Here is a 19,801-nt window from a genome sequence, read left to right on the forward strand (position 1 = left end):
CACCAGCCCCAGTCTGTCTCTCCCCACCTCTGGGCTGGGGTCTCACTCTGTCTTCTCTGCAGGGCTGCCCAAGTGTGGAGAGGCCAGGGGAGCCCAAGGTAAGAGCCTAGGCTTCAGGGTCAAAGAGGGCCTTTGGGTAGGGTGTGTGTATGTGTGTGTATGCATCATGGCCTGGACTAGAAGATGGAGAGGAGGGCGCTGGGGCCAGAGGCTGGGTCTGGGAGCAGGTGGTGGTGGTGATGGTGGAACCTGACTGATTCACTGGGAACCCACTTTTGATGTGGAAGGACCAGGTCACAGGTCAGAGAAGAGAAAGGAGTCAGGTGAGGGCATGGGGCTCAAGTGAGGGACTGGGAGGGCTTAGCTCTGGGCTGATGCTGGTGAGAGTCATCCAGGGATGGCTAGGTGGGTTTGGTCCAACCCCACACCACCCCTTCCCCCACAGGCTGTGGTGTATGAGGCCCCAGGGTTTCAGGGCCGGAGTTGGGAAGTGAACAGAGACATCTACAACCTGCAGCAGCCAGAGGATAGCCAGAGCCCCAACTTGGCGTCTGTGGGGTCCCTGCGAGTTCTCGGGGGCTGGTGAGGACTCAGGACCCTTCCTTCTACCTCATCCTCCCCACTGGCCTCTACCCTCCAGGGTGGGGAGTGACCTGGGCTGCCTGGGGGTGGGGGCAGCTATTTCACAATCCCGAGGGCTTCCTGTGACTCCCTGTTTGTCTGTCTCCCCCTGCTCAGCTGGGTGGGCTACGAGAAGGAGGGTTTCCGGGGTCACCAGTATCTGCTGGAAGAGGGAGAATACACTGATTGGTCACGTTGGGGAGGCTATAACGAGGTGTTGACCTCCCTGCGGGTCATCAGAACGGTAAGCAAGAGCAATTGGGACATTCAGCTGGTACCCTCTGTTGAGAGAATTTGTGCCTACTCTCCTTGTTCTCCAGAGTAGTGGAAGTCTTCCTGGAGTCTAGCCTCTCTCCCTCCTGCTGCCCTTCCCCAGCCCACCTGATCACCTCACCCCAAAGTCCTTTAGTGGGATGCGTGCTAGGGGTCTGGGCACTCCCAGGGGTTTCCTTCTGTCCGTCCGTGAGCCGGGAGCAATCTGACTGTCACTCGGGCCCAGGACTTCGGGGACCCGGCCGTGGTGCTGTTTGAGGCCATGGACTTCGAGGGTCCGGGCGTGGAGGTGAGCAAGGCACTGCCAGACGTGGAGCTAGCGGGACACGGCCCCAGAACGCAGGCCATCCACGTTCTCAGCGGCGTGTGAGTGACTAGGGGCCTCCGGGGAGCTGGGCGGGCCGGGGGCGGCTCCAGCAGAGGCGTCGGCTCCGCCCCACTGACCCGCACCCCGCCCTTCCTGCAGGTGGGTGGCGTATCAGGAGGTGGGCTTCTCCGGGGAGCAGTACGTGCTGGAGAAGGGCGTGTACCGCAACTGCGACGACTGGGGCTCGGGCAACAGCGCCCTCGCCTCGCTGCAGCCGGTCCTGCAGGTGCGTGGCGGCTGCAGGAGCCGGGCCTCTTGGTGGGGAGGGGTCTGGGGTCTGGGCTGTGCCCACTTCAGTGGAGGCGGGACTAGAAGGAGCAGGCCTGGAGCTCCTGGGGGCGGGGTCTCCTGAAAGTGGGCGGAGTCAACACAGACCCCAGACTAAGCGCGAACTGCGAAAAGGATCAGGAATATTGACACCAGAGGAGTTGAGGCTAGGGGCTAGTACTCTTCTTGAATCTCAAAACTTTGGTCCCTTTCTTCAGGTCGGGGAGCACAATCTGCACTTTATCTCAAAGGTAAGGAGGTGGTGGGGGGCCTCTGTCTCACCCTCATTTAAAATCTCTCCCTCTTTTCCCCATTCTCTCCCCCCAACTCCATCACCCTCCTTCACTCTCATCTCTTCCCGTCTCTGCTGCCAGATTCAGCTTTTCTCCGGCCCCGACTTCCTGGGTGACCACATCTCTTTTGAAGATGACCAGAGCGCTCTGCCCACCTCCTTCCAGCCCCAGTCTTGCCGAGTCCACGGCGGCAGGTGAGGACGTGGGAAAGGGGAGACGTGGGCCTGTGGGCACCTGCCCTGAAGCGCTTAGCTCAGCTTGGAAATCGAGGCTGTAGTTAGAAGGTCTTTCTTTCAAATGACTTCCTTTGGCTTCCTTGGGATTAGCTCTTCTGCCCCGAGAATCATTCAATCTTAAAAGAAACAAAGCAAAATAAAGTTTTAATAGCAAATGTAAACATTGTAGACAGTATAAAGCACTTCAGTTTTATTTCATTCACCCCTGTGCCTTTTTTTTTTTTTTTCGGTAGAATATTTTAAATCTCCAACCCAACATAAAATTTCACAGGTAAATAATTCAATATATATCTCTAACAAGAAAGGACACACGGCCTCAAGTTATTATCACATATAATAAAATGAGCAGTAATTTATTATTACCTAATACCCAGTCCCGGAGAAGGCAATGGCACCCCACTCCATTACTCTTGCCTGGAAAATCCCATCGACGGAGGGGCCTGGTAGGCTGCAGTCCATGGGGTCACGAAGAGTGGGACACGACTGAGTGCCTTCACTTTCACTTTTCACTTTCATGCATTGGAGAACGAAATGGCAACTCACTCCAGTATTCTTGCCTAGAGAATCCCAGGGACTGGGGAGCCTGATGGGCTGCCGTCTCTGGGGTCGCACAGAGTCAGACACAACTGAAGTGACTTAGCAGCAGCAGCAGCAGCAGCAGTATCCATTGATGATAATTGCCTGGACTCATTATTCCTTTAGAGGTTACAAAATGATTTTCTAAGTTTTGTTATTCATTCTACATATACTAGCTGGAATACTTCTATAAAGAAGAACATTCACTTTTTAACTATTTATTTACCTGAAAAACTTTCTGCAAAAAAGGCAGTTTGATCCTTTCCCAAGAGTCAGTGTTTGCCCTTTTCTTTTTATCAATTTTCAGAATAATTTTTGAATCAGTGCCCTAGCAACCACCAAAGCTGACCGATGAAGATTATTTTTTTAAGTATTGTTATGGACTCATGGGTTTTTATGTGCATGAAAGGCTCCAGTCCTCTGGAGTCACTACTCTTTTGTGTATTCAAATTACTCCACCTTTGGCAAATGGAAGCCCCTCCAGATCGCTTCCTGGGTACTTTTTAAAAATTTATATGTTTATTTTTTACTGCATCGGGTCTTTGTTGTGCCGCCAGGGTTTCTTTCTAACTGTGGCAGATGGGCTGCCCCGAAGCATGAGGGATTTTAGTTCCCGCACCAGGGCTTTAACCTGAGTCTCCTGCATTGGAAGGTAGATTCTTAATCACTGAACCATCAGGGAAGTCCCTTTCCTGGGTACTTTTGATATGACCCCAATAGTTGTTGTTGTTGTTTTTTTAAAATAACTTCCTGTTTTTCTGGTACAATAAGATGTTCCTGGATCATTTTGTATATATTTTTTGCCTCTAACCTGGAGTCACTTCCCAAGGAATCCTGGTTGCTTTTAATGGATAATGCTCTTTGAAGACCAAAATGTGCATGCTACGTGTTTCAAAATTGTAATACTGATACTACTACTGATAATACTGCTTCTAACAGTAAAACCCAGTGAATGCTGTTTGAGGTTTCTCTGTTGTTCTTTTTGTCCTCAGTACATTCACCTACATCCCATTAGGTATGTCATGTTCAAAATATTGTGTTGTTTACTTTTTTCTGTGTGGTTATGCCACCAACCTGATATATAATTAGGGTAATTTACATTGTTTATTTTAATTTTAGGAATACTTCTCATTTTTATTTAATCCTAGTTTTTAGTTACTGAAAATATTGATTGTGTTCCTGTCTTAGCTTGAGCTAGTAACACAGTACCCTGGGTGGTTTAACAGCAGGAATTTGTTTTCTCACAGATCTGGAGGCTGGGAAACCCAAGATCATGGTGTTGGTTGATTTGGTCCCCTGGTGAGGGCTCTCTTCTTGGCTGGCAGATGGCTGCCTTCTTGCTGTGTCCCCAGGGATCTCTTCCTCTGGTGGGCTCTTAGTTTCCCAATCAAGGACTGAACCCAGGCCCTTGGCAATGAAAGCTTGGTCCTAACCATTGGACTGCCAGGGAATTCCCCTCTTTCTCTTCTTATAAAGACACTAATCCCATGATAAGGGCTCCACCTTTATGACCTCATCTAAACCTAATTACCTCCCAAAGGCCATCACATTAGAGGTGAAGGCTTCAACCTATGAATTCCGGGGAGATACACATTCAGTCCATAAGAGTTCCAAAGTTAAGACTTAAAAAACAAGTTACAGCTTTGTTCATGCTACTTTTTCCTCTCCCATCCTCATTTTTTAAAATGTTTTTTCATTCATTCGTTGTTTTTTTTTAAGATATAAGCAAATATACACCATATATAAATTTGCATATACCTGTAGAAACCAAATGTATTTTGTTTTCCTCCTTCTCCATTTTCTTTCACAATAGGAAGCATATTGCAACCTAATAAATATACTAAAGACTACTGAATTGTGTACTTTAAAAAAGTGAATTTTATGGTATGTGAATTTTATCTCAGTTTTTTAAACAGGAAACGTACTATCAACACTGTTATGCATCTTGTTTTTTTAGACTGTTTGGAGGTCACTTTATATCCCTTTGAAAGCTCTTCCTCATTCTTGTTGACTGCTGTGTTATACTCCAGATTCGTGCTTTATTCAACCAATCCCCAATTGATGGACATTTGGCTGCTGCCACTCTGCCACTGCAAACACTGTGTAATCACTAGCCTTGTGTATGTGTTGTTTCGTGAAGGGTGTCCTTGGAACAGATTCTGAGAAATAGGCTTGCTGAGTAATTGTGCATGGCGTTTGGCGTGACTGCCAGATTTCTCCTGAAGGGCAGTGTGAGTCCACTCAGTTCTTTCTTAAGTCTGACTTAAGTTTGTGCTGCCGCAGCTCCTGGTCATCCTTGGCCTCCCCTGGCCTGGGGGATCCCCATCAAGGTTGCATTCAGTCTGCTGTATCTCAGGGGGGCCGTGCAGGCCAAGGACAGGGTGGGCTCAAATACCTACTCATGTCCCCCTGTTCTTCCCCTTCCTTCCTCAGCTGGATCCTGTTTGAGGAGAAGAACTTTGAGGGTGAGCAGTACATTGTGTCTGAGGGCGAGTTCCCTACTCTTACAGCCATGGGCTGCCTGGCCTCCACAGTCCTGGGCTCTCTCCGGAAGGTGCCCCTGGTGAGTGCCCCTATCCAGTTCCAGGCACCCCTGAGGCAGAGGTGAGCCTGCCTCTTCCCACTGCTGAGTGAGCTGTCGGGCTTAAATCCAGCCTTCCTCAGAACAACCCCAGGTCCTCTTGACGCCAGTGCTTCAGAGCCAGGTCAGCCTACCAGGGATTTATTGAGTCCCTGCTGAGATAGATCCTAGGGACCCTGAAATAAATCAGACACAGCTCTGCCTTCAAGGAACCCAGAAAGATTACAGCGCAGTGGTGTGTCCTGAAACCAGGGTGGGCCAGGGCCAGGAGGGGCTGGCGCTCGGGGTGGGCTGGGGGCAGGGGTGACCACTGAGGTGGTGGTTCTGGGCAGGGAGGAGTAAAACAGGAAGATGGCTCTGTTGCATGGGCAGAGATGGGTGGGCGGGGGAAGGCAGTGGGGTACTGCGACAGAGAACCAGGAAAAATAATGATGTCCTAGACCAGGGACAAGTGGAGAGAAACAACACTGGCCCTATTAAGGACCTGGGGTCTGTAGGACTTGGTGGCAGACCGGGAACCAGTGGGAGCAGCGCAAGCAGAACGGCTGGCCCTGACTTTACCACGCTCCAGGCGGGGCTAAAAGGCTTCCCGTGCTCCAGGACATCCCATCCTCACCACAATCCTAGAAGCCGTACAATTATTATCTCCCTTTTTCCCATGTGAAAACAGAGGCACAGAGAGGTCATGCAGCTTGCTGCAGGCCACACAGCTGGTGATCGGCAGAGCCAGGTTCTCCCAAGGCAGCCTGGCTCTGGAGTCCATGCTCTTTACAACTCCACGCTGGGCTTGGAAAACATACCTGGTTCTGGAGCCTGGCTGTAAGGGCCTTGAGCAAGCGGTTTCCTCCTTCCAGCCTCAGTTTCCCTCTAAGTGGGGATAATCATGGCACCTATATCTAGGGCTGTTAAGTTCTGATGAGATCAAGAAAAGCTCTTAGCACAGAATCTGGTGAGTTGGTCAGCCCTGAATACTTGTGAACTGATGTTATAATGACCAGGATTCTTATTCTTACTCTTCTTATAAGTGCCATTTACCAGGGAGGCGGTATTAAGGCAGGGGGTGCCCATCCAGACCAGGCTGCATCTGACAATGTGGGCACCCCCAGCTGGCAGTGTCCAGGAGTCAGGGGCCCTGTGGGGTGCAGCTCAGGAGGAAGAGAGCCTGAAATACTGACCTAGGAGTCACACATCTGGAACTAGGGGGAGGGGGGTGCTGAGGGTGGGGCTCTTATGGCCTCACCCTTTCTTTGTGCCCCCCGGCCCGCAGCACTTTTCCGAGCCATCCATTTTCCTGTATGGACTGGAGTGCTTCGAGGGCAAGGAGATTGAGCTCAGCGGGGAGGTGCGGAGCCTGCAGGCCGAGGGCTTCAACAATCATGTGCTGTCCGTGCGGATCAAGGGGGGCGTGTGAGTGTGTTAAGGGGAGGTGGGGGGCTACTAGTGAGGGAGGGGGGATCGGGGGTCTCCAGGTCTTCCCCCACTTTCCTTCCACTCCTGTCTAAGCCAGGAGGGAGTGGGGAGGGAGTGCAGGCTGGGAAGACTCACTGGCCCTCAGGACTTGGACCCCAGCCTGGGGGGGGCCTCTCCAGGACCCTACTCTGCCCTGCAAACCCCAGGGCTCCTTTCCCGCCTCCCTCTCCACCCGCTCCTGGGGCCCGAACCCCAGGCAGAAGAGTCCCGGCCTGAGAGAAGGGGAGCTGGAGATCGTCCTGACGGCCGTGTCTCCTCTCCTTCCTGTCTGTCTGTCTGTCTTCTTCGCTGTGTCTCTGGCGGTCACTGGGTCCAGCTGGGTGCTATGCGAGCACAGCGACTTCCGGGGCCGCCAGTGGCTGGTGGGCAGCTGTGAGATCACCAACTGGCTGACATACAGCGGGACCCAGCGGGTGGGCTCCCTCTACCCCATCAAGCAGGTGGGTAGCATGGCGGGTTGAGTGCATCTGGGTCAGCCCGTCTGGCTGTGTGTCCGTCTGTCTGCGTACGTCCCACATTTCCCAAATTCAGCGTTTATGTACTTTGGTCATAATTTATGTCCTACTGTGATTCCTCTTGAACCGTTATGTCTTTAATATTTTCCTCTAAATCAACTCACTTTTTTCTTTTTTAACGTTATCCTTATCCTAAGGAATAATGTCCATAAGATCGTGGGTTTGATGTGTGTGTGTGTGTATGATTTTTCCTTAATAGATACTGATAAACACATTGCCATTACATTTTAAACAAGAAGGCTTATCCACATAAGCCTGAAAATTATCTCATGTACCACCCATTAGCGAGCACGCCTCACTTTGCAACGCCGTGTCTATACCTGTGTTTCTCTGTGTCTGTGAGTGCGCGTCTGGACCTGTGTCTCAATTATGTGCAATGAAGGCATGTGTGTGGAGGCCTGGCCACAGGGCGTGTGCGTGTGTATGTGTGTGTGCACCCGTCTGAGGGCATTTCCGTGTTCATGATGGCGTTGGTATGCGTGTGTCCTCTGGCGGCAGTCTGTGGCAAACCTGTACATCTGTGAGAGTGTGTTTGTGACTGTGTGTGGCTGTCCTCGTGACACTGTTGAAAGCTGTGTCTTCGTGTGAGGACACCTGTACGGTCCCTTGTAGAACATCATTGCTAGAAGAAATCTTGGAGATTATCTCCAACCCTCACATTGTACAGATGGAGAAATAAAGGCCCAGAGAAGTAGACAAGGATTTGCTCCACCATCTTTGTGAGTGGTTTACCTCCATGGCCTCAGTTTTCCTCATCTATAAAATGGGGGTGATATGTATGATCGAGCTGTTTTGAGAACTGAATCACGCTGTAAAGCCCTCAGAACAGTGTGGAGTGTCAACAGACACGGGCTGTGATTACCGTTATTACCGTCACCACCACCCAAGACCCCTGGGTGATTTGTGGCCAAGCCAGCATCCGCCCCGTCGTGGTTCCTCTCCAGACTTTTAGCAAACCTGAGTGCCTGCTGTGAAGTCAGCGGGGGGAGCAAAGAGTGTACCTGCCGGCATGTATCCCTGTGTCTGTGTCTGCCGTCCTCCTGTGTGGCCATGTGGATCTGGGGTGTAGCTGCCAGTGTGTCTGTGTGCATCTCTACAGACGTACAGCTGTGTGGGTATATGCTCTGAGTGTGCCCTCGCATATGTGTGAGAAAGAAGGAGTGACTTAGAAGCAGGGTCCAGGTCGGTTTGGGGCAGGAGGGAGAGCCTGGGAGCTCGGGTTACTAGAGGGTCCGGAGTTGAGGGCACTGGGGGCCCAAGTGGAAGCATCCCTGCCCAGAGAGCCCTGACTCTCAACTCCCCCAACTCACCAGCGCCGGGCTTATTTTCGCCTCTGGAATGCGGCACTGGGGGGATTCCTGACTGTGCCGGACCACGTGGAAGACATGAAGGCGGGCCGCGTGGTGGTCTCTGAGCCCCAGGCCGGAGGCAGCAACATCTGGTTCTACGAGGATGGGCTACTGAAGAACCAGGTATGGGTTTAGGGGCTGGGACAGCGACACCAGGGCCCCCAGACTCTCACAAGCCCACCTTCAGGAGTCCCAGCCTGTGCTCAGTCGGGAACAGGAGCCAGTCTTGGGCCAGAGAGGCAGAGAGATACAGACACCAGGACCCTGGGGAGCTGGAGAAGGCAGGCTGTGTACCCTTGGGCAGTTCAGGCTCTTCTCTGGGTCTGTCTCTCATCTGCAAAACAAAGGGGCGGGACCAGAGGCTTCTAAGGGACCTCCCAGCTCTGATAACCTGTGACAGATCTGGGTCCTATTATTAATGATAGATTTGGGAATTCTCTGGTGGTCCAGTGGTTAGGACTTGGGGCTTTTACTGCCAGGCACCCAGGCTTGAACCTGGCTGGGAAATCAGATCCCACAAGTCATGAGGCATGGCCAAAAGGAAATGATAGATTCACTGCACAAATCTTTCCTAAACACCCACCATGTGTTCGGCCCTCCTGAAGCTTGCTTCCTAGTGGGGAGAGAAAGAAATGGCTTCAATGAGCCCTAGGTGCTGAAAAGTGCAATAGAGGAAAAATAAATGAAAAAAGGAAAATAGGGAATACCAGTATCTCTGACAAGGGGAGCCCTTCCTGAGAAAGTGGCAGTGGAGGGGACACCATGCAGATGTCTTCCCGTGAACATCATGATGTCTTCACGTGAACATCGCATGCAATCCCTAGAGGGCACTAGAGGGCAGGTCCTATTATACTTCCCGTTTTATAGGTGAGGAAACCAGAGCACAGAGTTTAGTAACTGGCTGAAAGTCACATAGCCAGTAAGCATGTGGAAGTTTGCTGCTAAAGCCTGTGCTTCAAGAGTCAGTCATGGAAGCCTTCCTGGAGGAGTTCATATTTTCCCAGCTCTTTGATGGTTTCTCACATTGAACCAGAACTGTTTCAACAACCATCCCCCCAGGAAAACAGCTCAGAAAGATCAAGAAATTTGCCCAGAGTCACAGTCCACGAGAGCCAGAAATTCAGAGCTGGGTGTATCAAAGGTGTCTTAGGTTTGGCAGAGTCCCTGGGGGAGGGCCGGTGCCTGACGACCTCCTGGGGGCCTCAGGTGGCCCCCACTATGAGCCTGCAGGTGATTGGCCCCCCCAGCACAGGCTCCAAGGTGGTGCTGTGGGCTGAGAGCCGCCTGCCCCGCCAGACATGGAGCATCAGTGAGTTGGGCCACATCTGCAGCCAGATGTTTGAAGGTCGGATCCTAGATGTGAAGGGTAAGTTGGGCATGTGTGTGGGAGAAGGCCCCTGAGGGCAGTGGAGTCCCTATCTTTTTGTGACCATCTCCCCGTCTCTTACCCCATCCCCCGCAGGTGGCCGGGGCTACGACCGGGACCATGCAGTGCTGTGGGAGCTGGCCAAGGACAGGGCGTCCCAGATCTGGACTGTCCATGTGCTTTGAAGCCTCCCTGCCACCCCCCAGCCCTGGAGGCTCTCCCTGGGATGACATGTTTTTATAGGGTTTTTTGTTGTAACATAAACTGTTTTATACTATGCTCCCAGGTATCCTTGATGCTGCACCTTGATATTTGGGGTGGGGGGGTGGCGGGAGTGAGGTTTTATTCACCTGCCTTCTGACTTGCCTAAGGCTCAGGTGGGCTTGCTTCTTCCCTCCTTCCTGTTCTGGCGTTCAGATGCAAGGCCTCCCTCTGCCACCAGAGGGAGCCCTGGGACCAGACTGACTGCCAAGTGTGATCTTGTCGCTGCCCCCACCCCCCCGCCCTCCAAATAATGTGTTCCGGGAACATGGGCTTTGGGAGCACAAACATAAACCAAGCCTTGGTCCCTGCGCTCAGGCAACTCACAGTCGAGTGGAGGAGTCCAACGGGTAGGGTGATACATTCAGTGACAGGCTAAGAAAGGAAGTGGAGGCGTGCACAGGGGAGGACCATTTAGAAACCATTTAGAGGCACAAGGCATGAACACTGCCCTGAGGAGGGAATCCTCACCCGCCATGTGGAGGATGAGGAGTCAGCCAGGCTAGAGGATGGCAGAGGGATGCAAACAAATTCAGGGGTGGAAACCTGGAAGTCCAGTGTGATGGGGGCAGTGTGGGCCGGGCGAGAGAGGCAAGTGGGAGCCACACCCCAGAGGGCCTCGCTCACCAAGGCTCCTCTCAATTTCTCCCAACCCTGGTCTCAGGCCCTAAAGGTTTGATCTCAGTCAGATAAGCCTGGACAGGGGGTCTTGGTCCCTAACCCAGCTCAGAGAGGGCAGGACATAGTCCTTCAATCTAGCAGACACTTGGCCCCTTGGCCGAGGTCCTCCGGGAAGAGGCAGAGATGTGGACTTCTCCAGGGTCCCTTTCCCTCTCTGTTGATCCCAATTCCAAGAGGGGTACGAGTGGTTAGAGCAGCTGTATGTCCTTCCTGCCTTCTAACCCATGGGTAGGTGGGAAAGAGCTGGACAGCAGCCTCTTCACCTTTCTCAGTCCCCCGTGGTTGGAGGCGTGACGACAGGAGGCTGGCTGTGAGGGAACCGCTAGAGGTTGGGCGGACAGTTCTCTCTGAATCTGTTGTTCTGAAGAAACTCAGGTACTGGAGTGGGGGACTCGCCTCTGCAACTGTGGATGCCGAAGGTCTGGGTGGGGGCGTGTGGGTCCTCTTGGACCTCCCTTCCTGAACTCCCAGGGACCAGTGACCAAATGCCACTAAAGAGAGGGTGACTACGGCAGGTTCTGGGCTGGGTTCTTTCAAGGGGATCCAAATGGGTAGGGCCCCAGCTTCCAGACTTTGGGGCAGGGAAGGTGGGGTGGGAGCTACCTGGTGCCACCTCTCCTGCTGATGGGGACACAGGCAGCCCCTGGGTGCTGGCTCTTCGGGTCTGGTGATGTCCAGTGACCACACGTAGGACCCTGCTCCAAGTACACAACAGCTTTATTGAGCCCCGGCTGGGTGGTGCTTCCTCCTCCATGTCAGAATCTCCCTGTGTCGGCCATGGGCCCCCCTCAAGCTCTGCCCGTCAATTCCTACAAACTGCTCATCTCTAGCATCAGCGCCTCCCAAGGATTGGGGGTGCTTCTCCTGCTAGTGATGATGGCTGCTATCTCGGGGGGCATGGGATGAGGGCTGGGGCATGTCACCTCAGGTGAGGTGGAAGAGCTGGATGAGGGTGTTGGTCAAGAAGAAAAGGATGCTGCCACCGGCCAGGCTGCCGAAGGCTGGGGAGCCACTTCGGGGTTTCTTGGAGGTGCTGATGGTATGATTTCCCAGGACTCCAGTTTGTATCTGCAAGAGAAGTGGGGCAAGCCCGGGGAGGGGTGAGTCTCAGGTGTGTTGTTTAGAGACAGTTCTCCCACCCCCAGACTGCAGCCCCTGGTTCCCTGTCCCAAGGGTCATGACTTCTGCCACGAGGTCCTGTGGGGAGGGCTGGCTGCTTCGGGCCACGACGCAGGCAGGGTCAGAGGCAGTCCCCAGTCTATGTGCCCTGGAACCTTCCTTTCATGTCCACCAGGCCACCCACACCTCCAGTATGCAGGAGATAGGGAAATCTGTGGCCCCAGACCTTGACCTTAATAGCCCAGCCAGGACCTTAGCCTCTCTGAACCTCAGTTTCCTCATCTAGTGAATGGGAAGAAGAGCCCATCACAGTCGTGGGGGAGGTCACATGAGACTGGGCTGGAGAGAAGGTGCTTGGTAGAGTGTGGGTGGGTGGGGGTAGGGAGGGTGTGGCTTTTTCCCCCAAAGAGATGGCCAGATGGTGATCAGGCTGTTCTCAAAGCCTGATCACCCTGCAACTAAAGCTGCCTTTGATGGAGATTAAGCTGTTTCTGATGGCGACCAAGGTGTCCTTAATGCTTGATCAGGCTGTTCTCGATGGAGAACTCGATGGCTCCCTTCTCTACCGACTAGCATGTGAGATGCTGCCAAAGCCACCTCTTGGAATAGCAGTTGATCTTGAGACTCTAGCTGTTTCTGGAATGGGAGATTTCTATCTTCTTAGCATTGCCAAACACTCAGGCTCCTCACCCGGGGTGGGGGTTCCCTGCTACCTCCATCAGGCTCCATTTGAACCTCTCCCTGGCCCCCCTCCCAACAGGACCATTTCCCCAGTTTCCCTGTGGGTTGATGCCATCGTCACTCAGGGCTGTCTTCCCAAGCCTCTTCATCCTCTGTTATTCCACAACACCCCTTGGGGGCTTCAGTATGCTGGCACCCTGTCAGGGTGCCCCAGCCTCAAGTACCAGAGGCAGCAATGCTCAGGGGAAACCCTCCAACAGTCTGACCCTAACCAGAAGAACTGGAAGGCTGGGAGCCAGGCATCTGGAGGCCTTGGTTCCCATGGAAGGAAGGCTGGGTGCCAGGAGCCTGCAGGCCCTCTCCCTGCTGCCAGGCAGGTCTGAGGAGCCTGGGGTGGTGCTTCCAGGGACTCCAGGGGGCTGCTCTTACCTGAATCATAATCAGGAGGCTGATGGTGAAGAGGAGGAAGAGGAAGCCTTTCATTTTGGGAGGCTCTCCGCGGCTCTCTTGGTAGCAGCTTTTGGAGATGAACTCAGGGCTGTCTGCAGGCCTCTTTGGGCTTGGCTGCTTTTGAAGGAGGGTAAAGCAGGGAGGCGGGGTGGAGGGAGAGGAAGGAGGGCCTCTGGGGTGGGGTGGGTACTGCTGCTCTTCTACAGACCTTGGGATTGAGGATGCCAGGCCCCAGCTCCACAGCTCTGGCAGGTGATGGACGGGTTCTGGAGTGGAACTGGGGCACATCCCAGGGGATGGGAGGTGGGCAAACCCAGAGGTAGCTGGGGGGCAGTAAAGAGGGCCCTGGGCTCCGAGTCCTGCAGAGTGGGGATTGAATCTTGGTTTAATCACCTATCAATTCTGGGACCCGGGGCCAGAAACTGTACCTCTCTGAAAGAACTGCCAGAGAATTACAAAAATATAGTATCATTAAAAGGAGATTGGGGCAGGGGATAGGTGCTGAAGGAGGAAAGGCTGGGATAAATCTAGGTTTCAAAGTAAGGTTGTAGACCATTCCAAGATTCAGAAGAAAGGCTTGGGGAGCATGAAAAGTGGGGTATGTAGATTTCTGTGAAAATGAAGGTGAAATGTGACAGGAACCCAGGAACCTAGCTTCTAGGTAAGCCCATTTCCTCCGGGCCTCACGTGAGAAGACTGAGGTGGGTTATTTCTGAAGTTTACTAAGACCTAGCATCTTGTGACTTGGATAAAGAAAACAGCAGATGGGTGTCTGTATTAGTCTCAGAGCAATGGGAAGAAGGCTAGTGGAGGACCAGGAGTTAACTAAACTGCAGGGGAAGGGATTTGGGGTGGGGTGCCTGTGAAGTCCCAGCCAGGGGTTGGGGGACAGGGTGAATCACAAAGATGCCAGAACAGTGCTCTATTCTTTATACATCCTCTCACTTTATTCTCTCAGTTGGACTCTGCAGCAGGTTCCATTATTACCCCCATTTTCCAGATGAAGAAACTGAGGCTTGGATATTAAGTGACTTGCCCAAGGTAATAAAAGGAGGAGCCAGTTTCAGGTGGGATTGCATCCAGGTCTGCTGAAGCAGCAGCTATGCATGTAACCTCTGGGGCTGTCCTAGAAGTTACTGAGTAAGTCTTCATTCCCTGCTTGGTTCCCTCCTGGAGGACCCAAGGGTTCTTTCTGTAGCCCAGCTTCAGCTTCACTCACTCTCCCTTCTTTAGTCTATTCTGTGTCTCGTTTGCATGCCCGGTAGTAAAAGAAATCCCCCTCTCTCGCTTCCCTGCTCCGGTTTTGGGCCTCGTGTAGCAAGCCTCAGAAAAACTTGAGTGAGCCCTTAGGGCCTCCAGCCCTGGCTAAAAAGAAACAAAGGAAAAAAAAAAAAAAAAAAACAAATAAAAACCTGAAAGTCAGGCTGGTGAAAGCCAGGAAGTGAAAAGGAAGGGGCAGGAATCTTGAGGCTCCTGGGGAGGGGAGGTGGAGAGGGAAGGAAGTGGGTGGAGCCCTCCACTACCTGCCACGAAAAGTGGAAGTCGCTCAGTCGTGTCCGACCCTGTGACACTCTTTGTGACACTATACAGTCCGTGGAATTCTCCCGGCCAGAATACTGGAGTGGGTAGCCTTTCCCTCCTCCAGGGTATCTTCCTAACTCAGGGATCAAACCCAAGTCTCCCGCATTGTAGGCAGATTCTTTACCAGCTGAGCCACAAGTAAGGCCCCAAACTGGAGAATGCGGGCATCGATCCCGCTACCTCTTGCATGCTCAGCGAGCGCGATACTATTTGAGCTAATTCCCCACACTGATAGATAAGCCCGCCTTACCTGTCACAGCCCACCCCCATCAGCTCCTTCACCTGAGGCAGCTCCTGACCCTTAACCTCACCACATTGGCTGCCTTTGGTGCAAGTGGGTGGGTGAGAGTCCATGAGGCAGCAGATGCCAGAAGGGCCCTGGCCCCGGGAGACAAGAGGCCCAGGTTGAAGCCTAAGATTGCCCTGCTGACACCGGCTCCATCCCACTGGGCGGGCGGTTTTCTCCCCTCTTACAAAAGAGGCAGCTAAGACAGGCTAAACCCTGGGTCCTTTCTCCATGCTGCAGATTCATGTGACGATACTTAAATGCCAAGCTCATATCTGCAAAAACATTCTTACAAACGCCAGAAATTTCATTTTCCACATCCTGAGTCTCTGCTGTCGTTTGAGCTTGAGCTGCTAGTGTTTGGGCGATCTGGTGGGTGCTGGAAGGCTTTTTAGAGTTTGGGACTTGTGACTTGGAGGGATGTCTGGAGTCTGTTAGTACCTGGGAGAAGTGGGGCTTCAAACTTCCTCTCCTGCCCTCCGAGCAGCTTCATTCTGTCTTAACACCATCTGGATAGACAGAACCCTGGTTGCAAAACTTAAAAGAGCTTAGAGAGACCCCCATTTTACAGATGGGAAAATTGAGGACCCAAGAAGGGCAGATTAATGCAGAGCTAAAGAGAGAACCTAGTCTGTCTCTAGATTTTCCTGCCCTACCATACACCTTCTCCAAACCTGACTTGGGAAATCTCAGTCCATAGCCCCTACCTCCCCCAGGAATCAGGCCTAAACTCCTTAGTGTGACATTCCAAGGCCTTCCTTTCTCCTCAGCCTTCTGTTTTGGGTTCTATGCATATCACACCCTAGCCCACAGCCACACCCATCTTGCATCTCTAGTTGCCCCAGGCTCTTTTACAACCCAAGTTGTTTTCTCTTTAAGGAAAGCCCTTCAGTTGTTTTTATATGATAATATTCCTTCTTCAAGACTTAGATCAAGGGACTTCCCTCATGATCCAATGGCTTAGAATCCACACTCCCAATGCAGGGGGCTTGTGTTCAATCCCTAGTCAGGGAACTAGATCCCACATGCCACAGTTGAGAGTCTGCATGCTGCAACTAAAACCCTGCAGTTCAGTTCAGTCGCTCAGTCGTGTCCGACTCTGCAACCCCATGGGCTGCAGCACGCCAGGCCTCCCTGTCCATCACCAGCTCCTGGAGTTTACTCAAACTCATGTCCATCGAGTCGGTGATGCCATTCAACCATCTCATCCTCTGTCGTCCCCTTCTCCTCCCGCCTTCAATCTTTCCCAGCATCAGGGTCTCTTCCAATGAGTCAGTTCTTTGCATCAGGTGGCCAAAGTATTGGAGCTTCAGCTTCAGCATCAGTCCTTCCAATGCATATTCAGGACTGATTTCCTTTAGGACCCTGCATACCTTAACAAAAATCCAATATCATACGTGCCACGACTAAGACTTGGTGAGCCAATAAATAAGTAAATAAAAATAAATATTTTAAAAAAGAAGACTTAGCTCAGAAGCCCCTTCCTCTGCGAACATTTCCATTTCCCTGATGCTAGAAACTCCTTCAAAGGGAGGGGGTTCCTCAGTATTCCAAGAGCTTCTCCTGTTGGCCACTGCTCTAAAGATTGTGTCTGCTAAGAATATTGTCTAGTAGCTTGACCCAAGACCAGGTTCCTCTAGGTCTTGTCACCTCTCTAACTCAGCACAAGGCAGAATATGGCAGTTAGGTGTCAGGGCCAGCTGAATAATAAGTGAATATAAGGTGATCACACCTTATCTCCAAGCCTTGCATGCCTGTATTCATGCGGCAAATAAATGCTTATTATGGGGCAATAGCAGACTAAATATTTGGGAAGTTACCAATGAAGAAAAGAATTAAGGGGAATAAAGATGTGAGCCCTTCACTTGGGGCTGCTTTTCCTCTAAAAGCACTTGCTCCTTCTGGAAGAGACAGTTGAGAAGCTGTGCAGAGCTTTCCACAGATTTCTGGAGCTGGGGGAGGAAACTGCAGTTCAAGACCTGCTAAGGAGGGCCCTGGCAAACTCCCCCGCCCTCCACTAGGCTTGGGTTGGGAGCATGAAAGGTTATACATGAGGAGTACAAATGAACAAGAAACAACAGCCCAACCCCTCATAGAAACTGAAGACAACATGATCAAAAAAACAAACAAAAAATAAGAGGAGCAATAAATAATAGGAACAATTACACAGAAAATCCAGGTAGTGGAATTATCAACCAAGCTTTTAACTAATAATGCTTAGTATAGTCAGATACACAGAAGACAAGACCAAGGACTATAGATTATAGAATAGAACCAAATGGAAATTCTATAACTTAAAAATATAATAATAGAAATTAAGAACTCAGTGAATAGGTTTAACATCAGATTAGACACAAATGAGGAGAGAATTAGTAAAGTGGAAAATGATAATAGACTATTATAGCCAAATATAGTTAGTTGTTAAGTATCTGCTGTGTGCAGGTACTGGACACACTGGGGCTACAGAAGTGGGGGAAAAAGGGGCATAGCCCCTGATGTTATGGGACTGACATCTGGGTGTGTGTGTGCTCAGTCCTGTCTGACTCCTTGTGACTCCATGGACTGTAGCCCGCCAGGCTCCTCCGTCCATGAAATTTCCCAGGCAAGAGTACTGGAGTGGGTTACCATTTCCTTCTGCAGGGGATCTTCCCGACCCAGGGAGTGAACTGCATCTCCTGGATTGGCAGGCAGACTCTGCCACTGAGCCACCTGGGAAGCCCATTTGAAAGGAGAAAACATTAACCATGATGGTAATTTAAGACTTCAATAAACGCTATGAAGAAGTCAAAAGGGTAGTGTGAAAAAAGAGAAATGGGGGGAGGACATATGTAGGTTAGTGTTCAGGGAAGACCACTCAAAGGGAGTGTTTGTGCAGAACAAGAGGGACCTGGGGGCCTTCCCTGCTGGTCCAGTGGTTAAGAATCTGCCTGCCAGTGCAGGGGACAAAGGTTCCATCCCTGGTCTGGGAAGATCCCCCCTGCTGTGGAGCAACTAAAGCCTCGCACCACAGCTACTGAGTCTGCGGGCCTTAGAGCCTGTGCTCCACAAGAGAAGGCACTGCAGTGAGAAGCCCGTGCACCTCAGTGAAGAGTAGCCCCCACTCACCTCAACTAGAGAAAGCCCATGTGCAGGAAGGAAGACCCAGTGCAACCAAAGAAAAAAGGAACCTGAGCGTGCAAAACACCTCAGATGGCTCCCCATCCCAGTTTCTCAGTGCTCTTTAATGACTGTGCCCAGCCTAGGGCAGTCCCGCAATGGGCATCTGCACAATAAGTGTTTGAGCTCGGGGACAGAATGGAATAGACCACGGGCGGGAGGGGCGGGGAGGGGGATTGCGTCTCACATTACAGTTTGATCTGCTCTACAGCCTTCACCCCCGCAGAGAGAGGGCTGCGCATTCCAAGGGAAACCTCCATCCATTTGTTCACCCGTCCATTTCAGGCCATTTGTTGACACCTACCGTGAGTCAAATAAGACAGACGGGTAAGGATCCCTTCCCTTGAGAAGTTCATAGTCTGCAAGGGAGACACATACTGAAAAAAAAAATCACAAAATGGAATAAGGAAAGTTATAATGGCAGCAGGGCTCTTAGACTGTAGATGAAACAATTCTACTTGTGGGGAGTGAGGGTAGTCATGAATGAGGGGACGTTTGAACTAGTTCTTGAAGGATGGAGGGGATTTTTTTCCAGGGGGAAAAGGAAAAGGAGGATGTTCTCATTGGCAGGAGAGGCCTGAATGTAGAGATCATGATAGTTTCTGAAACATTGAGAAGGGTGAAGGGCAGGACACATATTTCGATATGAAGGTCCTAAATGTCGACAGGAGCTAGGATGGGCTTGACCCATGGTGCCTGTGATATGGGTGGAGAAGAGGGGGAAGGTAGGAGAGACGACAAGGTTTTTATTGTGAAGGAATGCTTGGACTTACAGGACCTCTTTCTCCCTTAGTCTTTACCTCTCCCTCCTGAGCTGCTAGGAATTGATAAACTCTTTAGTGCCAAAGGGGTCATAACTGATAAGGGTTCTTTGGGAAATGACTTAGCTGCAAAGTGAACTCAGTCTATTCTCAAGAATAGAGGCCTCCAGAACCCTCAGACCCCAGGGCTGGGGTCTACTTCCTCATTCCACAGGTGGGGAGCAGGCCCAGAAAGAGCCTCCCTACTCCCATTCCAGGGCTTTTCCACAACTGTCAGAGGAATGAATATCCACCCCAGGATGGAGCTAAGAGGAGGCCAAGTGGCCCCCAGCCCAGAAAATCCACAGGTAATCCTGGGTGAATTTGGAAGCTGGACAAATTTTCCTCCAATGTCCTTCCAACACTCAAATCTTTTGTGAACCTGGAGACCTTGGAAAGATTTCTAGAACCACCTAAGATGGGAGATAGAAAAATATAAGTCAGAAAACTGTTAGGTGAGCTTAGACTCTTGTTTCACTCTCATAACTTTGTTTTTGGAAAACAGCTTTCTAAAAACAGTAACACAACAATGTTATGAGGAATTGTACACATTTAATTTGCACAATAACCCTACAAGGTAGGTTTGATTAGAATCTCTATTCCAGATATGGAAACTGAGGCTCAGTGGAGTAACTGGAGCAGAGACAGCCAGCTGAGTGACAGAGCCGGGCTTCTTGGGTGGCTCAGACAGTAAAGAATTTGCCTGTGATGCAGGAGACATGGGTTTGAGCCCTGGGTTGGGAAGATCCTCTGGAGAAGGAAATGGCTACCTACTCCAGTATTCTTGCCTGGAAAATCCCATGGACAGAGGATCCTGATGGGGTCCTGTTCATGGGGGGTTGGGGGTGGGTTGCAAAGTGTCAGACACGACT

The 19,801-nt window shown here is 51.4% G+C and overlaps 3 protein-coding genes across 9 annotated transcripts in view; 2 read left to right on the forward strand and 1 right to left on the reverse strand.

Moving 5' to 3' along the window:
- Positions 1 to 62: 62 nt before the first annotated feature.
- Positions 63 to 10,201, forward strand: CRYBG2 (crystallin beta-gamma domain containing 2; the record flags this gene model as incomplete). The annotated part of the gene is given in 13 exon segments (XM_045164640.1): positions 63 to 98; positions 446 to 582; positions 739 to 865; positions 1,121 to 1,260; positions 1,361 to 1,487; positions 1,747 to 1,779; positions 1,903 to 2,015; positions 5,067 to 5,196; positions 6,482 to 6,621; positions 7,001 to 7,124; positions 8,513 to 8,671; positions 9,755 to 9,914; positions 10,011 to 10,201. Coding segments are annotated over 13 exon segments (1,515 nt in total), but the record flags the coding sequence as incomplete, so codon positions are not given.
- Positions 10,202 to 11,555: 1,354 nt separating this feature from the next.
- On the reverse strand, positions 11,556 to 13,220 carry CD52 (CD52 molecule). The gene is made up of 2 exons (XM_044938092.2): positions 13,086 to 13,220; positions 11,556 to 11,924 (listed from the first exon to the last, which is right to left on the reverse strand). Exons 1-2 carry the CDS (start codon positions 13,137 to 13,139, stop codon positions 11,781 to 11,783), a joined length of 198 nt encoding a protein of 65 aa, XP_044794027.1. The 5' UTR covers positions 13,140 to 13,220; the 3' UTR covers positions 11,556 to 11,780.
- An 82-nt stretch (positions 13,221 to 13,302) lies between these two features.
- Positions 13,303 to 19,801, forward strand: part of UBXN11 (UBX domain protein 11) — a 35,049-nt gene continuing 28,550 nt past the window's right edge. For all 7 annotated transcript variants that reach the window (XM_025278683.3, XM_006055443.4, XM_025278684.3 and 4 more), the window contains exon 1: positions 13,303 to 13,358. In XM_025278683.3, coding sequence (XP_025134468.1) covers positions 13,328 to 13,358 — 31 coding nt within the window. In that variant the 5' untranslated portion in view covers positions 13,303 to 13,327. The remainder of the gene's footprint in view (positions 13,359 to 19,801) is intronic.

Source organism: Bubalus bubalis, chromosome 2, assembly GCF_019923935.1.
Source record: "Bubalus bubalis isolate 160015118507 breed Murrah chromosome 2, NDDB_SH_1, whole genome shotgun sequence".
In the NCBI taxonomy this organism is placed as follows: domain Eukaryota; kingdom Metazoa; phylum Chordata; class Mammalia; order Artiodactyla; family Bovidae; genus Bubalus; species Bubalus bubalis.